Source organism: Artemia franciscana, chromosome 1, assembly GCF_032884065.1.
Source record: "Artemia franciscana chromosome 1, ASM3288406v1, whole genome shotgun sequence".
NCBI classification, from domain to species: Eukaryota; Metazoa; Arthropoda; class Branchiopoda; order Anostraca; family Artemiidae; genus Artemia; species Artemia franciscana.
The window spans coordinates 39454682-39474098 of NC_088863.1; the positions used below are offsets into that span (position 1 = coordinate 39454682).

Sequence of the window (19417 nt, forward strand, 5' to 3'; positions counted from 1 at the left end):
AACATATTGTCTATGTATTGCTCAGGGCGTCAATGCAAAAAACGGGCCAGAAATGAGTCTATCAAAAATGCCTAGATAAGGATCTACCTAATCTGCCCTGAAAAAGATATAAAAAAGAGAGTAGTGATTCGTACAAACTAGAAAGAAACCGCTGATAAGGTTTTATGTTAAGGGATTAGGTAAACAGCAGCTATTAATTTTGGAAGTACTACTAAAAATATATTTTTTGGGAATGGTTGACATTGAACTCAAACACTCACTATTTTTACAATTTTACATCATGGCAACTGATCCAGCCACAATAGAGAAAGTAATAATCTTGACGCAAAACCTATAGAACTTGCACAAACTAACCTTAGCGCAGAAACTTCTTGATTAAAAAAAGTTGAAGCAGCTTTCAAAAACTTTCCCAACGCCATAGCTTCAGTTTCCGACCTAGCGATGCCATTCTCCAAGAATGCTTTTAATTCTGTCTGTAGTGACGATTCAGATAGATTTTGTGGATCACCGTTCTCCATTGAATCCATAATTATTGTTAGATAATCAAAGGTATTTAGCCTGAAAATGAACACAACTCTTACTGACATATAACATTCTTATAACACAAAAAAAGCCACATCCGAAAAATTCGAATAAAAAAACAGCAACAGCGCATATGCAGAATATATTAGCTTCTAGGCCCTTCACTAAAACATAAAAACAGAAATCACCATACCCAGGGAGCATTTCATTGAACCAACTTTATTTGAACCAGTCTAAAAAAAAAAATTGAAGGGCCTGTGTATACCTATTAATACCTTTTGTTGGGGGTGGGGTGGGGGGTCAAAGATCGCATACGCGATAGATTTGCACCAACGGATGAACGGAGACGAAGTCATTTTTTAAACCGATTTTGGCTTTATTGATTCTGATAATAACAGTTCTTGTATTTTATTTTTATTTCTCTTTCTTTCTCCCTCTCTCTCTTACCTTATGATCACAAATTGCTATCTTATTTTGGGATTCGTGCAAAAATAAATACAAATATTCTTAACTGAATGAAAACTAGATTGAGAAAACTTCGTTTTAAACGGAAGTAAAAAATGATATTGTGAATTAATGCGAACCTGACCCATATAGAAGTCCTACAACCCCGCTCTTTTACACACTACAGTGTATACCATCTTTGATACCATCAAAATTCTAACTTCATTACACTTTAAAAATGCTTATTTATTGGGTTTTCAGGGTCGCTTTTCAACTGCTTTCAGCCCCCCTCCCCTAATGGTTGGAAATAGTTCTAGGTTATATAAAAGATTTTAATAATTTGTTGTGCTTTCTTTTTTCAAATGGACATTATTTGCCATGATGAAACAACTGTTGATAAGAAATGAGTACAAAAATAATACAAACCAATAAATCACCAGACTTCTGTATTTAGCCTATGGCTAACTACAGCCAGAAAATATATTTTTTTATAGTATTTAGTTCAGATGAGGGGATAAATTACAATGTTACCCACTAAAATCTAACTATTTTACAGAATTTATGATAATATAAGAATTCATTCAGGAATATTTGCTCTTCACAATAAAATGAAATTCTCACAAATATGGAGAAAGCCTAACCCCCGCGCTGCAATAAAATATTTTTTTTTTCATCAATTTCTTCAAAAAATTAAAAATCACTTTTTAGGAAATTTTAGACAAATTCGGTCTTTGAGGCCATTCAACCGAATTTAAGTATTTTCACAAAGCATGTCATCAGTCAGAGAGGGAATATGGACAGAAATATTAGGAAAAATCATTGTAAAAATGCAAAAACATCCACCCTTTCAGATACCAGGAAGCCATACTAGCTGCTTAAAGACCCTAAGGGGAAGAGGCCAAAGAACTCAACCTCTGTTTAGAAACTGACAAGACATTACAATAACATGACGCGGTAAATTATAAACTGATGGAAGCATCGCTGTCACTTAGATCCCTCGAAGCACAGTCCGGAAATAACTCAGCCTTTTTAAATTCTAGTATCCATACAAAAGTTCCAAGCGTCACCCAAAGGTCTATAAGCAAAATACAGGCTGTGGCCCCCTAACAAGGCTGAACTACTGAATACAGTAAATAAACTGAAAAATAAAATAGCATCAATAATAGAATCAATAACCGCATCAATTACAAGACAACCTCAAATCTTCTTACTTAACACTTATAATACCTGTTGACAAAGACAAGGGATAAGAGAAGGGATATTTGAAGAAGATCGAAGATCATCTCCTTGTATAAAAAAGGGGATAACACTGAATGCAAGAATGACCGAAGAATGCCTCTCATACATATTGCTGCCAACATACTCACCACGCTTCTTCTCAGTCGTTTCAGCTTGGTCAGAAAAATGATCAAGCGCACTAACTAGGCGAGGTTCAGACCTGCGATGGGATTTATGTATCACATTTTTACACTCCAAGATATAATCGAGCACAGCATGCGCCAAAATAAGATCACCATACATTTCTCTGCTGATGTGGTAACTGCTTTCGACTCAATTATTCAAGATGATATATTGGGTACGGTGCGGGGTGGGTGTCCCAGAGAAGGTGATGAATTTTATCCTGGGGTACTATCTTCAGGTTCGTGCCTGCACACTAATTGGCGGATAATTACCTAGACTATAGCTAAATTCTAATAAATATTTAGTTGGTATTTTGGTTAGGTAGGTTACATTTTGCATACATCCATATACATCCTATCTATGTCCCAAGCGTCTCAGATGTTTCAACCCCGTACTTGTAGATCCCCAAGTCTAGAGTGTGTAATGACTAACACATAAGTACCTATATAACTTTAAAATAATAGGTTTAAGAATTAAAGGTACATGTGTATTATTCAGAACACAATCAGCAAGTGAAGTTAGGCTCTTTCGTGAAACAAACAACCCGTTTATTTCTGTATATTAATGCAAAAAAAAGCATGTAAAACCGAATATCAAGTGTGGACCGCTCTAATGGTAGAGTGATAGACTCCCGCCGTCGACACCAAAGGTTCGTGCTTGATATTGGGCATATTAGCTTTACAGTAGATTCGTTTTTGGGTGAAAGTTGCTTTTTCGGACGAAAAAAAAAATGTTAGCAATCAGGGGGGAAACCATAAAGCATACTCAATTGTGAAGTTAGGTTCCTTCGTGAAACAAACTACGATGCAGGTACATTTTCATTAGGTAGGCGAAACCTAACCTAGCCTAAATATTCCTTCTCGTAAGAGTATAAAGTCATTTTGTGTCCATTGATGCGTTGTTTTGTTGTGGGCAACAGCCCCTTATCCTGAAAAAATATAATTGCCTCCTTTTCAGTCTTTGGCAAATCCCAAATCTTCATTTCAAAATCCATGTTCAGACACTATCTTCTATCACTATGCGTAGCAAACTAAATTGAGTTTTGTCTTTGTGGCTATGAAACCGGATTTTATCATAAAATATACCTGCATCGTAGTTTGTGAAACAGATCGTGGTAACGAACTGTAGTAAGGAGCGACCCGGGTCAATAGTAACCGAAACTCTAAAAAACTGAATTTTGATGCCAATAGTTACATCAAAACAATCGCATTTTAATTTAAATATATAATTTTCATCAAGTTTAGTCTTACCCATCAAAAGTTACGAGCCTGAGAAAATTTGCCTTATTTTACAAAATAGGAGGAAAGACCCCCTAAAACTCATACAATTTTAACGAAAATCACACCATCAGATTCAGCGTATCAGAGAATCTTGGCGTAGAAGTTTCAAGATCCTATCTACAAAAATGTGGAATTTTGTATTTTTTGCCAGAAGACAGATACGGATGCAATTTTTTTTTTTTTTTCAGGGGTGATCGTATCGACCCAGTGGTCCTAAAATTTCGTGAGAGGGCTCATTCTAACGGAAATTAAAGTTCTAGTGTCCTTGTTAAGTGACCAAAAAAATTGATGGGCACTTAGGCCCCCTCCCACGCACATGTTTCCCCTAAGTTATCGGATCAAATTTTTGAGATAGCCATTCTGTTCAGCTTAGTCGAAAACCTAATAACGAGGTCCTTGGGGGACGACTTCATCGCCCACAATCCCCAGGGGAGGGGCTGCAAGTTACAAACTTTGACCATTGTTTACATACAGCAATGGTTATTATGAAGTGTACAGACGTTTTCAGGGGGATTTTTCGCGTTGGGGTGGGGGTGGGTTGGGGGTTACATGGGAGGATCTTTCTATGGAGGAGTTTGTCATGAGGGAAGAGGAATTTGTCATGTCATGAGGGAATTTCCCTGAAAGGGGCGCAGGATTTTCTAGCATTATTTAAAAAAAACAATGAGAAAATAAATAATTTTTTTCAACTGGAAGTAATGAGCAACATAAAAACTTAAAACGAACACAAAATATTACGTACATAAGGGAGTTCCTCTCCTCCACAATACCTTCCTCTTTACGCTAAATTTTTTTTAGTAATTTCAACTATTTATTCTACGGCCTTTGTGATTCAGGGGTCATTCTTAAAGATTTGGGACAAAATTCAAGCTCTAGTGTAAAGAACGAGGTATTGACGAGGGGGCGAACCCCCTCATATTATACGTAATAAAAATACACAAATACAGGAGTTCATCACGCAAGTTAATTCGCAAGTTACGTATATTTATTCATTAACAAAAACGGTCGTAAAAAAACAAAAATTCTAGTCGTATTTATAAATAACCAGAAATTGGAGGGCAACTAGGCCTCCTCCTTTTTCCCTTTACTATATCAAAATCGTCCGATCAAAACCACGAGAAAGCTATTTAGCAAAACAAAAATTAATGGGCAAGTTTTGCTTTAATTATTCATGTGCAGTGAGCCAAAATCAAAACATGCATTAATTCAAAAATGTTCAGAAATTAAATAAAAAAAACAAGTTTTTTTAACTGCAAGTAAGGAGCGACATTAAAACTTAAAATGAACATAAATTGTTCCGTATATGAAAGGGGTTGTCCCCTCCTCAATGCCTCGCTCTTTACACTAAAGTTTTTTATTGTTTTAAAAAGTAGAGTTGTGACAAAGAGTCAAACTTTCGCGTAAAGAGCGAGGCGTTGAGGAGGGGATAACCCCTTTCATATACGGAACAATTTCTGTGCGTTTTAAGTTAGAATGTCGCCCTTTACTTGCAGTTAAAATAAACTTGTTTTTTTTTATATTTAATTTCGCGAAAGAACCTAACTTCACTTATTGAGTGTGTTCTGAACAATACACAAGTACCGAATTAAATCATCAGTTTTAAATAATTTTATAAATTTACAACGTAGTCTTAAGACTATGGAAAAGCTAGTAAGATACATTTTAGGGCTTAATACGGAATTTTCCTTGGAAGCAATTATTGTATTTGGAAAAATAAAAATAAAAAAGGCAACTAATAGTGTATTCACTCTCTTCCTGGCAAATTAATGTGAAAAAGGAAAAAAATTGAAAGTTTTCCTTTCATATTTGGAACTGAGCTTTTCATATTTGGAAAGAGCTAACGATAAAAATCTTATAATACTACTCTTAATTATTTGACACGTTTTTTTTAGAACCAGCCAGCACTAAAATGATACCAACGCGACTATTATATTATAAAATAGCATAAAATGAGCATTCAAATGACTACTCTTTTTGTTTTATAGTGTTTCCATCAGAAGAACCTCTCAATCAGTCGTAACAACTTTTTACACAATGCCTCAAGTAAGCTAAAAGAAAAAAAAAAATAGTTTTTACCTTGAATTGGAAGAGGCATAGAATCCATTAGTCTTTTTCCATCGAGACATAAAACTTAGGCAATCCAAAGCGAAACTGTATCGCTTTGTCTGCTCAACAAAACCCACAAAATGATATGGCATGCTCAAATCATTTTAGTTACGCCTAAACATAAAACGTGAGAAAATAGTGCGCCACCGGGTTAAAGGATATGCGTTTACGCTTAATTGACGCATACAGCCCAATGTTTATACTGTTTTATTTTTGCTCCCCTACTGGAGAATAGAACCAGTTCCGTAATATTGTAGTATGAACAGCCATAATTTGTCATTTTGATAAGGTTGATTTTAAACTAGCCACAGATGATTAAATATTCTGAAGTTCGAAAAAGCGTGGCTTTCGTGAAGGGTGTGTTGGTCAGGGGTTCCTGTCCCTTTTATAATTCTAAAAACCCAACTGGTTCCACACACTAGTTCGAAGGCCTTCATAGTCTGTCTAAATAGTCGCTGCCATTCCTTAGCACATGTTAGATACCATTCAGACTTATAAACATTATTTTAATGTAATTACTGCTACAAACTCATTGTAGCGATGAACAATATATGGTCTTTTTTTGCTTCCCTTTGCAGGCTCAGGCCGTTGATCCCCACTAATTTCAGTCTTCAACCTTAGCCCTCACAAATATAGCTTGACGTCACCCCCTCCCTCACTATATTCGGCAGCTCGAACCTTCGGCCTTCACATACTGGCATGATAAGTTACATGAAAATATTTGCTCCTCCCTCTCCCCCAAAAAACGTTCTAGTGTGTATTTCTAAGGAATCATTGAGCAAGAATAGCAGCAATTCACAAGATTGGTCTGTATTAATCTTTCAAAATTTAAGTACCTTTAATTTAATAGTAATATCATGACCCCTCTAATCTGTGGATATTTTTCTATCTCGTCGGTTTCTTCTTTTTTGTAGCTGGGAATTAATGTTAGTAAATCACTAAAATCTTTCCGGACCTCCTTTTGTTGCTGATTGCAAGAAGAAATTCGAACTAAGTTGTTCTAAAATTGTTGTAAATACAAGCTCTTGCTAAATTATTTTTGGTTTCTACAGATGACTCGGTTTTGCTTCTTTCAGCTATTTACCCTGTTTTTCATAAAAAAAATAGATATCAGTTCAGTTCATTCTAATTATTTCCGATTTCTCCATTTTCTATTGTATCAGCCCCCATGACATCGAAATCGAAACATAATGTCTCTTTACAGTTTCCCAGATATCGAATCGAAACTTACAGAGCTTGCTGGCAAATTACCCGTTTCGTTATTATAAGCATCTCCATACCCACATCGGCATCACTCGTTTAGTTTTCTTCTTTTCTTTTGTTTTGCGAAGTGTTTGTTTTGTTTCTTTTATACTCCATGGGGGGGAATGCCAGCCCATTTATAGCTGACTTGTTTTTAAGTCAACTAGAATATAAATATATGATGGATAAGAATAATCCAATTAATTTAAAACATGCTTTGTCAAATAATAAAAGATATTTAGATGATATTTTGGTCTTAAATTGTAAGGATTTCATTGATATTTCAAAAAATATATATCCATCAGAGCTTATTCTTGAGCCTAGTCATGGCGCTGGTCATGAAGATCATTTCTTAGATTTAAATATTAATATTTGTGATAATAATAAATTAAGTTTTAAAATGTATAATAAAACGGATGATTTTGATTTTGAAGTGATTAGTTTCCCATTCCCTGAAAGTAATTTACACTCAAATATCACATATTCAGCGTTTTTCTCACAGTTACTTCGTTATGCAAGGATTTGTAGTAATTATATTGATTTTAAAAATAGATGTAAAATCTTAAGCCAAAAATTGATATCAAGAGGTTTTTCTGCAAATAAATTAACTTGGCAATTTAAAAAATTTAGTTTTCATTATAACGAACTTTTAAATAAATATCAAAAGAATTATCTAGAAATACTTAAAGAAATTTTCAACTAATTTCGGAGGTTCGAGAAATGTTGTAACAGCGCCATTTATTTTGAATTGTGTTTCTAATTGAGCGGATTTTCTTAAAAATTACCCACTTGGTAAAGATGAATTCTATAATTGTTTAATTCATTCAGGTTTTTTGCAATGTGTTAATATTTGTGATTTGGTAAAATTTATAATATTTAGTTTACCTATTGTTGCTAAAGGGAGGGATATATTAACAGGATAAGCTTGTTTTGGTTTTACTTGGTTGTTTTGCATTTGCTGTTTTTTTTTCTTTCATAGGCATATATTTTGGGGGTGATACCTGACGCGGGGATGCCATGGATATTCTGTGGTAGCCACAACACTGTGCTGGGTAGAGAATTTAGAGTGGCGAAACCCTATATAGGCCAGTGTATTCTCCAGATGAGCCCTTATGTTGGGTGTTGCCTCTGAATTATTTGTCTATATTATTTTTTCTATTGTTTGGTAAATGACGACTTATACTTATTGACGACATGACTGCCTGTCCATGGATTATTCTTTATGGTTGATTGTGTGTGGCTATGCTGTTTGACCTATGTGATTGTATGGATGAGTAGGGTTAAGGCTTCATTCAAGTGCTGGTCTATATTAGTCACTAATTTAGGAAAACAGTCTTCCTTTTCTCCTTCTGTCTCTCTGTTTTTTCTTCTTTTTTTTTGTGTGTGTTTTGCTGTTGCATTGGTGATTTCTCTTTTCATGATATATACATATATATATATATATATATATATATATATATATATATATATATATATATATATATATATATATATATATATATATATATATATATATATATATATATATGAATATAATGTGTAGGGAAAGAACGTTTGCTAACTATAGTTGCATGGTTGCGCCAGCGCATTTTACGCCAGCTTTCTGGAGTAGGATATTTTTTTTTTAGATTAACGCTGATTCTTAGTGGTTTTTAGGCTGACTTACAATTTTAAGGGCTTCTTTCAATATATTGAAATATTTTCAATCTATGATTTGTGGAGATGATAACTAGCTAACTTCATGGTACTTGATGGCTTAGCCAAGCAAATTTCTTCACTGAGCATCTATATTTTAGAATCTCAAAACAATTTGACAAAAAAAAAAAACGCTATCTTTTTTTCTGAAACAGCCATCTTGTCATTCTGACATGTGTGCACTTCAAACACTCGTAGAAAATGCCACATCTGTTCAGCTATTAACGTATCTGCCAAATGTTCTGTGACGATTATATTCTGTGTTGTCAGGGTCAAAGATCAAACAATTTCAGCGCGGCGAACGTGGTCTACGCGTCTCATTCGCGCAAGCTTCGCTCAATCTCTCAGTCGTCAGTCCTGCTATTTTAGACCAGTGCGTTTGTCCACTGTAAAGCGAGCATACGTTTATAATGAGTTGTAAAATTTGTAACAGCCGTCCTAAATTTGAACTAACGGACATGTGGAATTGTTATTTTTTGGCCAATAAACGTGCTTTTACTTACTTTTCTCTTCAAGTTGTATATAGCTTTAAATGAGTATACGGTTTCATTTAGCACAAAGACCACGGCTTTTCATAGAAATTAAATTAAAAAAAAACTAATTTTTTTAGCTGAAAGTAAGGAGCGACATTAAAACTTAAAACAAACAGAAATTACTCCGTATATGAAATGGGTTGTCCCCTCCGCAATCCCTCGCTCTTTACGCTAAAGCTTTTAATTGTTTTAAAAATTAGAATTGTGGCAAAGAGTCAAACTTCAGCGTAAAGAGCGAGGGATTAAGGAGGGGACAACCCATTTCATATACGGAGTAATTTCTGTTTGTTTTAAGTTTTAATGTCGCTCCTTACTTTCAGCTAAAAAAATTAGTTTTTTTTTTATTTAATTTCTGAACGTTTTTGAATTAATGCATGTTTGGTTTTGGCTCTCCGCACATAAATTATTAAAATGAAACTTGTATATTAATTCTTTTTTGGCTAAATGGCTTTCTCTTAGTTTTGATCAGACGATTTTGAGAAATAAGGGGTGGAGAAGGAGGCCTAGTTGCCCTCCAATTTTTCGGTTACTTAAAAAGGCAACTAGAACTTTTAATTTTTAATGAACGTTTTTATTAGTAAAAAATACACGTAAATTAAGAATTAACTTACGTAACAAACTTTCATAACCTTATATTTTTATTATGTATACGAGGGGGTTTGTACCCTCGTTAATACCTCGCTCTTTACACTAAATCGTAAGTTTTGTCCCAATTCTTTAAGAATGACCCCTGAATCAGAAAGGCCGTAGAATAAATAGTTGAAATTACTAAAAATACTTTAGCATAAAGAGCAAGGTATTTATCTCCTCCTAAATACCTCGCTCTTTATGCTAAAGTATTTTTAGAACCCCTCATATGCGTAATTATCTCTGTTCGTTTTAAGTTTCAATGCTACTTCTTCCTTTCATTTGAAAAAACTTTTTCATGTTTATTTTTCATTGTTTTCTTATAGTAATGCTAGAGAACCCTGTGCCCTTTTCATTGAATTTCTTCCCCCATGACAGATTCCTCCAAGGAAAGATCCTCCAACATAGCCCCCTCTCCTCAGCCCCACCCCCAAACAAAATAAAATCCCCCTGAAAACGTCTGTACACTTCCCAATAACCATTACTATATGTAAACACTGGTCAAAGTTTGTAACTTGCAGCCCCTCCCCCAGGGATTGTGGGGGGGATAAGTCATCCCCAAAGACATAGTTATTATGGTTTTCGACTATGCTGAAAAAATGGCTATCTCAAAATTTTGATCCGTTGACTTTGGGAAGAAAATGAGCGTGGGAGGGGGCCTAGATGCCCTCCAATTTTTTTGGTCACCTAAAAAGGGCACTAGAACTTTTCATTTCCGTTAGAATGAGCCCTCTTGCGACATTCTAGGACCACTTGGTCGATACGATGACCCCTGGGGAAAAGAAAAAAAAAACAAAAAAAAAAAAAACAAATAAACACGCACCCGTGATTTGTCTTCTGGCAAAAAATACAAAATTCCACATTTTTGTAGATAGGAGCTTGAAACTTCTACAGTAGGGTTCTCTAATACGCTGAATCTGATTGTGTCATTTTCGTTAAGATCCTACGACTTTTAGGGTGTTTCTCCCTATTTTCTTAAATAAGGGGCAAATTTTCTCAGGCTCGTAACTTTTGATGGGTAAGACTAAACTTGATGAAACTTATATATTTAAAATCAGCATTAAAATGCAATTCTTTTGATGTAGCTATTGATATCAAAATTTCAATTTTTTAGAGTTTTGGTTACTATTGAGCCGGGTCGCTCCTTACTTACAGTTCGTTACCACGAACTGTTTGATACAGAATTTGACCACAGGTTTAGGCATCTGTCAGTTATGAACACCAAATATAAACAGGTATATCATAGCCAACGCTGGCGCTGCCTAAGTAAAGAGCGATGTGGGCACAATGAATTGCTTATTATATTTTTATTTCTGACCAAGGCACTTTGTATAGAAGGAGTTGTCATAGAAACTTTGAAAGGGACTCTTTCATTCGGGAATTGGAAGTTCTAGTGCCCTTTCTAATAGTCAAAAGTAATTGGAGGGCAACAAGCCCCCCCATGCCCATCATTTCCCCTAAAACCTACAATCAAAATTTTGAGATAACTGTTTTGTTCAACCTAGTTGAAGGGTTCAGTAATTACGGCTTTGAGGATGACAGCATGTCCCAGAAGTCCTCAGGGCAAGGGCTATAAGTTATAATAGTTGTCCTTTATAAATTTTTTATGTAAGGGGACCGTATAACCTCTAGGCGCATTGGATTGGAAATTGAAAGTTCTAGTTTCCTTTTACAAGTCGAAAATGACGGAGGGCAAATTGCCCCCACCCTGATATTCTCTTTTCCTCAAACGCATCTGACGCAATCAAACGCATCAAACGCGAATTTTAAAATAGCCATTTTGTTCAAAATAGTCTAAAGATCATATAACAAGGCCTCTGGGGTTGAAACAACCCCTCAGAATCTGGGGCGAGGGTTGTAAGTTATGCTCTGGGGGTATATAAGGTTTTAATGGAAGGGGGGTCGTATAAACTCTAGAGGGGGCTAATTGGATTGAAAATTGAAAGTTCTGGTTTACTTTTAAGAGTCAAAAATGACGTAGAGCAACTAGTCCCCCCCCCGACGTCCTCTTTTCCCCGAAATCATCTGATCGGAAATTTTAAAATAGACATTTTGTTCAAAATAGTCTATAGATCATATAACAAGGCCTCTGGGTTGAAACAACCCCTCTAAACCTTGGGCAAGGGTTGTAAGTTATGTCATGGGGGCATATAAGGTTTTTATGGAAGGGGTGGTTGTATAAACTTCGATTGAGGCTTATTTGATTGGAAATTAGAAGCTATAGTGCCGTTTTTAAGTGTCAAAAAGTGATCCAAGAATAACTAATCCCCGACGTCCATCATTTTCCAAGACAGACATTCAATTCAAATTTTGAGACATCAGTTTCCTTCAGCATTGTTGGAGGTCCAGTAATCATACCTTTGGGGATGTCAAACCCATCACAGCCCTCAGGATAAGGGCTATAAGTTAGGCAATTCGTTCATTGTTTACACCGTATATGTTATTGGAGGAGGTATACATGATTGACCTTTACTTTCCTAAAAGACAAAGGGAATCCATCTGAGCCTTTTAGAGAATATTGAGGGAAGTGTTGAACTAAATAAAAAAAATTGTTGTGTATACGCTTTGTCAAAAGGGTGTAACTCAGGAATGACTGAGCATATTAATTAACAACTTTCAGGAAATGATCAGGGAGATGATCAATTGACCAAAAAGACAATATTTGCACGCTACTACTACTACTGCAAATACGACCACTGCTACTGCTACCAGTTCTACTACTGCAACTACTACTACTAACAAACTGCTACATTTACAATATTGAGGAGAAATTTGAACTAAATCAAAAGACACTATATGCATGCACGTTGTCAAACAGAGCGTATCTCAAGAATGTATTTGGGTATTAAGCTGGAAGTTTCAGAGAATGCTTAAAAAGGAAAATCAATTGACCAAAAGTTAATCATAAAAAGGACTTATCAGCAATGTCATAGCAACGGCTAATTGTATTAAGAAAAAAATTTAAAGAACTTGACGAGAGGCATGTTCAGCTGACTCAATGTCAATATGTTACTACTACTGCTGCTACTAGTACTAGTGCTATTACTATTAATACTGCTACTTTTAATACTAATATTACTAAATGACTACTATTACAACTAGGCCTAAGGGTATGAAGGTGAAATTTTCAAGGAATATTGAGGGGGGAAGTTGAACTGAATCAAAAGCACTCCGTCTGTATGCAGGTTGTCAAAAGGACGCATCAGTAATATCTTAGGAACAGTTTGGTGTGTGAAGTTGAAACTAACAGGGGTTGTTCCGTGGGATGTTGAACTAACCATAAGAAAATATTCACATCCTGTTGCTACTGCTTCTACTCATACTACTACTGCTGCCACTATTACTACTACTATTATTATTGCTTCCAATACTACTACTACCACTAAAGTTAAGGCTACTACTATCAATTCTACTGCTACCACTACTACTACTACTTCCAATTATTGCTACTACTATTATTGCTTTCAATACTACTACTACCACTAAAGTTAAGGCTACTACTATCAATTCTACTGCTACTACTACTACTACTACTACTACTGTTACTGCTGCTACTAAAGCTAAGGATATCAAGGAGAAAATTTGGGTAATATCGAAATTGTGTTGAACTATATGTTTATTTCCCGTCATATTCCAAAAAAAAGAAACTGACGGAGTAATACACGAAAAAACAAAAGACAAGAAAAACACACTTCTAAAAACGAAATCAAACTCAGCATTTATAACATGAAAAAAACTATCGGAAAACACTTAGCAAAGTGCTATTACTGCCCAGGCGTGTTGTGTAATTTCGCTTTCCTACTGTACAGCACTGGACTAGCTACTCCGAAACGTGTTGACAGAGTTGCATTACTGGTCCATAGAGGCAATCTAAGCAGACATTTTGCATATTTGTAAAAACACTTCTTTATTTCGATGACATCTGTCTGCGAGAAAAGAGACCAAAATAGGGCAAGCGCAAGCAAATGGGGAACTGCAAAACATTATTTAAATAGCAAGGGTGCGACGGTTAAACTTGAACTTAAGCGCTACCAACAGTCCATGTGCCTTCTTAGTTTTATTCGTAAAAAAATCTTTAAGCAAGACCCGTGTCGACGGAGATTTTTTCCAATTGGGACTCCAAGGTACGTAAGACGTTCTTGGTCTTGTATGACGTACACACCAAGAGATACAGCAACGGGATCTTGGCAACGGCAATTAAAAATTAGAATCTCACTCTTACTATGATTAAAATTAAGACCAATACGATTATATTCATCTGACAATATACGAAAGTTTTCTTCAATCCCTGCTTGTGTTCTACTTACATTCAATACGTCATCTGCGTAATTTACTAATGAAACGTCTATTCCTTTAAAAATACATGTCGTGAGGGCTTTTTGCTGGGGCTCGATTACACTGTTATTGAACAGGGGCGGGGAGGCCAGAGCTCCCTGTCTAATACCTTTTTAATGGGTATTAGACAGACTGTCAAGGTATTAAGACTCTGCTCACATAGGTTGTCAAAAGGACGTATCAGCAATGCTTTGGGAACGGTTTTTCATGAAACTTTCAGCGTGTGTTGAAGGGGATGTTGAAGGAACCAAAGGTGTTATGCGCATACTGATGCTAATGCTACTACTGCTACTACAACTGTTCCTACTACGTAAGCTAAGTGTATTAAGTTGAAGCTTTCAAGGAATATTTAAGCGGATGTTGATCAAACGAATTATGAGTTCGTTTGACTGTGAGTTCATCTGTTTGAAAATAATTGAGTATGTGTGGCAACTAAAAAAAAAAGTATCAACCATCGCAGTATGTAGACAGAAACAGGGTAAAAACAACCCTCCTTAACAGACATAAAAAATGAAGAAATAATTCTGGATTTAATGATTTGTGATGTCCGATCTTCATTTTGTTATGACAACATAACAGAGTCTACATACTGCGATGATTGATACTTTTTTTTTTAATTGCCACACATACTCAATTATTTTCAAGCAGACGAAAAAAGAGTTTTTCTTAACTAAAATCTATAGGATTATGGGAAAATTCGAAAATCCCAAAATTGATTTTCTTCTTGAGTTAATTGTCTTCGTCAGAGTCCTCTAGGTTCAGTCTAATCACCCTGATAGTTAAGCACCCTGAAAGGTCTATTTCGGAGAGTTAAGAGCAGATGTAGCCAAAATTAATTCAAAACTTTTTAGTTAATACATTACGTGCCGTTTCTTTAAATTCATTTGATAGATTTCCTCGAAAAAAAGTTTTTCGAATACAAATATTTTTGACGTGATACCTCACAAGGTATTCTTTTCCCAGACCACAATAAGCGTTCAGATGGACTTATCCCCATTTGAATGTTTTATTTGTTCGGCAATTAAAAGTGAATAGCCATATTAAATTTAAGACCAGCAGCAATAAATTCCTGTAATAATCAGAACTCAAATAACAAGAATTTACTACTAAAGAATAAGCTAAACCCAAATGAACAGAAATTAAAAATAAATGATCACAGAAAACAGGGGGGTTAGGTAATTTTGGAGAAAACAGAAAACATGGGGCAATGGAGGGTTCTGACACCCCTGGAAGAGTAGTTATTTGGCTTTTTTTATTGTTTTGAATAAGATGGCTATACCAAAATTTTGACCTGACGTTTTTGGAGAGATTGTAGCTAAAAAGGGCATTGAAGGGGCCCGTTTGCTCTGTAATCACTTTGTCTTAGGTTTCCTCAAATGACTGTCATAAAACTCATTATTGGTGGGAAAATAGGATAAGCTCAAGTTGCGGTAATTAGAATTTACTGGTGGTGCAAAATTAAATTATTCCTGGCTCCCTGTCAAAATCTTAACTCTTCAAAACAAAGACAAAAAAAGACGTAGTAAGAACATGGAACCGAATTTTATCACATGCAACGCTATGGCGGTTTCTATACTAAAGAGCCATAAGGCTTCAATGATCTATTATTTATTATACTTTTTCCCAGGCGAACTTCATGTGGAAGGGGTGGTCGACGGTCAAATAAACTTTGGAGTGAGCTCATTCGATTGCAAATTAAAAGTTCTAGGTCCCTTTTTAAGAGTCAAAAGTGACCGGAGAGCAACCAGTCCCTCTTCACACTTTTATTGTTTGTAATTTCTATTCGTTGTCAAACGAACTCATAACAGAACACAAGCAGTAAAACACAAACAGGGATTGAAGAAAACTTTCGTATATTGTCAGATGAGTATAATCGCATTGGTCTCAATTTTAATCATAGTAAGAGTGAGATTCTAGTTTTAAATTGCCGTTGCCAAGATCCTGTTGCTGTATCTCTTGGTGTGTACGTCATACAAGACCAAGAACGTCTTACGTACCTTGGAGTCCCAATTGGAAAAAATCTCCGATCGACACGAGTCTTGCTTAAAGATTTTTTTACGAATAAAACTAGGAAGGCATTTGGACTGTTGGTAGCGCTGAAGTTCAAGTTTAACCGTCGCACCCTTGCTACTTTAAATAATGCTTTTGTAGTTCCCCATTTGCTTGCGCTTGCCCCATTTTGGTCTCTTTTCTCGCAGACAGATGTCATCGAAATAAAGAAGTGTTTTTACAAATATGCAAAATGTCTGCTTAGATTGCCTCTATGTACCAGTAATGCAACTCTGTCAACATGTTTCGGAGTAGCTAGTCCAGTGCGTACAGTAGAAAAGCGAAATGATCGTTACATAACACGCCTGGGCGGTAATAGCACATTGCTAAGCGTAAAGTTTTGCCTTAGTACCCAAACCTTTTTTGGAACCCAGGATCAAATCTGCTCCCTTATCCCAATAACCAAGCTTTTATACAAACACTGGGCATATTGCATAATTTACAACTCTTGTCCCAGGGAATTCGGGGGATTGTGTTCCCAGAGGCATAATTTATTTGATTTTTAGACTAGTTTGAACCAAATGGCTATTTCAAAATCTTTATCGGACGTCCTTAGGCTTAAAGCAGCTAAAGAGAGCATAGGAGGGGGGAGGGGCTGGTTGCCATCCGACTACTTTTCAATATTCCGCGAAAGTTTCAACTTAATGCCCTCAGCCGTTCTTAAGATATTGCAGATCCGTCTTTTTGATAAACTGGATGCGAATAGTGTCTTTTGATTCAGTTTAGCATACCCCTCAACATTCTCTGAAGTTTCACCTCAACACCCTTTGCGTTTTGCGACACACCTAGAAACAAACAGTCGTTATTTCATAATGATAAATTCTGCATGTAAACAATGAACAAATTTCGTAATTTACAATTCTTGCCCAGGGGGCTGTGGGGGGGGCAGGGCATCCCCGGTGGCGTAGTCGTAAAATCTTCATCAAAAATTTTCATCAGTGTTCAGGGAAGGGGAGCATATAAAAATTGGCAAGGGGGCGGGAGCTCCAATCACTCTTCAACATTCCTCTCATATACCTTTAAAGTTTCAACTTAATACCCTCAGCCGTTCCTTAAATATTGCCTATATACTATTTTGAAAACCAGCATTCATATAGTGTGTTTTTACTATGTTCGACATTCCTGAACTTTCAGCTTAACACTCAATGCCTTTTTGGAGACACAGTACCGAATATGTCTACTTTTCAAAATAAAAACCTTATATATTAATAATGGACAACTCCCACAGCTAACAGCCCTTGTCCCAGAGGCTGTGGGAGTTTATGTTAACTCCCGAGGTATAATTATTTGACATTTGGACTATTTTGAACACAAGTAGCTCTGGGAAAAAAATCAGAGGCATCTCTCTAGCATTGCCGATAGTAAAGAGCCATAAAGATTCAATGTATTTTTTTCCCAGAGCCACTTCAAATGGAAGAGGTGGTAGTATAAACTTTGGAGGAGACTGATTCGATTGGAAATTGAAAGTCCTTATGCCCATTTTAAGAATCAAAAGTGATTGGAAGTAGCGCCTCTCCCATACCATTTCTTCCCCAAAGACATCCTATAAAATTTTTTAAATAGCCACGTTGTTCTAAATATTCCAAAAGTCAATTAACTACGCCTCTGGGGTTGGTATAGCCCCTCAAAGCCTCCGAAGCAATTGATGTAAGTTATACAAGTTGCAAATTGTTTACATATAAAGTTTTTTATTGAGAAAAGAGGGCATGTTTGATGTTGGGACTCGAAAAAGGAGACCAATGTTTTGGTCCTGGGTGAAACTTCAAGGAAATTTTGATTGAGATATCAAACAAAATCAAAACCAAATACTATGTGAATGCAATTTGTCAAATTGAATTTCAGAAATATCTAAGGAGCATCTGAGGGTATTGAGTTGAAACTTTCAGCGTATGTTGAGGGGAAATGTTGCAGAGTAATTGGAAGGCATCCAGCCTTCCTTGCCCTTTTTAGATACCCTTCGCCTAAGCACTGATCGGATTTTGAAAACACCACTTTGAAGAACAAACAGGCACATTTATATGTACGTTAAGCAAAAACACTTTTCCTTACTTTTCGGTTCAAGTTCTGCAGGTGTTTCAATGGATGTCCGGTGTCAGATAGATTTTCATAGATATATTAATTGTTACTAACGATACAGATAATATATTAATTTGTGTAGGTTCACTAATTTGACCATGATATAAATGACATAAATATACTAATTCTAACTTTGGATTTTAATATTACTATGCAATTTTGTATGGAAAAATTTTCTTGAAAGTCTTTTTTTATGACACTTGGTATTAACCAAGTGATATATAGCAATCGCAAATTCTGTCGGTCTGTCGGTCCCGGTTTTGCTACTTTAGGCACTTCCAGGTAAGCTAGGACGATGAAATTTGGCAAGCGTATCAGGGACATGACCAGCTTAAATTAGAAATAGTCGTTTTCCCAATTTGACCATCTGGGGGGGGGGGAGTGGGGGGCCGGTTAATTCGTAAAACATAGAAAAAATGAAGTATTTTTAACTTATGAGCGGGTGATGGGATCTTAATAAATTTGATGTTTGGAATGATATTGTGTCTCAGAGCTCTTATTTTAAATCCCGACCGGATCTGATGACATTGGGGGGAGTTGGAGGGAGGGAGAAACCTAAAATCTTGGAAAACACTTAGAGTGGAGGGATCGGGATGAAACTTGATGGGAAAAATAAGCACAAGTCCCAGATAAATGATTTTTTTAATCGGAACGGATTCACTCTCTTTGGGGTAGTTGGGGGGGGGTAATTCTGAAAAATTAGGAAAAATGAGGCATTTTAACTTACGAACGGGTGATCGGATCTCAATGAAATTTGATGTTTAGAAGGATATCGTGTCTTAGAGCTCTTATTTTAAAGCTTGACCGGATCTGGTGACATTGGGGGGGAGTTGGGAGGGGGAAACCTAAAACTTGGAAAACACTTAGAGTGGAGGGATCGGGATGAAACTTGGTGGGAAAAATAAACACAAGTCCTAGATACATGATTGACATAAACGGAACGGATCCGCTCTCTTTGGGGTAGTTGGGGGGCGGGGGTTATTTCTGAAAAATTAGAAAAAATCAGGTATTTTTAACTTAGGAAAGAGTGATCAGATCTCAATGAAATTTGATATTTAGAAGGATATCGGGGCTCAGAGCTCTTATTTTATTAAATAAAAAAAACTA

General features: G+C 36.0%; 1 protein-coding gene across 6 annotated transcripts in view; it reads right to left on the reverse strand.

Annotated features, from left to right (window-relative positions):
- LOC136029451 (ninein-like protein) overlaps nucleotides 1-19417 on the reverse strand; it is a 123318-nt gene that overhangs the window by 46044 nt on the left and 57857 nt on the right. For 4 of the 6 annotated variants that reach the window (XM_065707896.1, XM_065707872.1, XM_065707881.1 and 1 more), the window contains one exon: nucleotides 355-558. In XM_065707896.1, the coding sequence (XP_065563968.1) occupies nucleotides 355-558 (204 nt within the window). Of the gene's footprint in view, nucleotides 1-354; nucleotides 559-5723; nucleotides 5885-19417 lie in introns of those variants that run through there. The other 2 variants (XM_065707889.1, XM_065707865.1) reach the window with 1 other exon arrangement.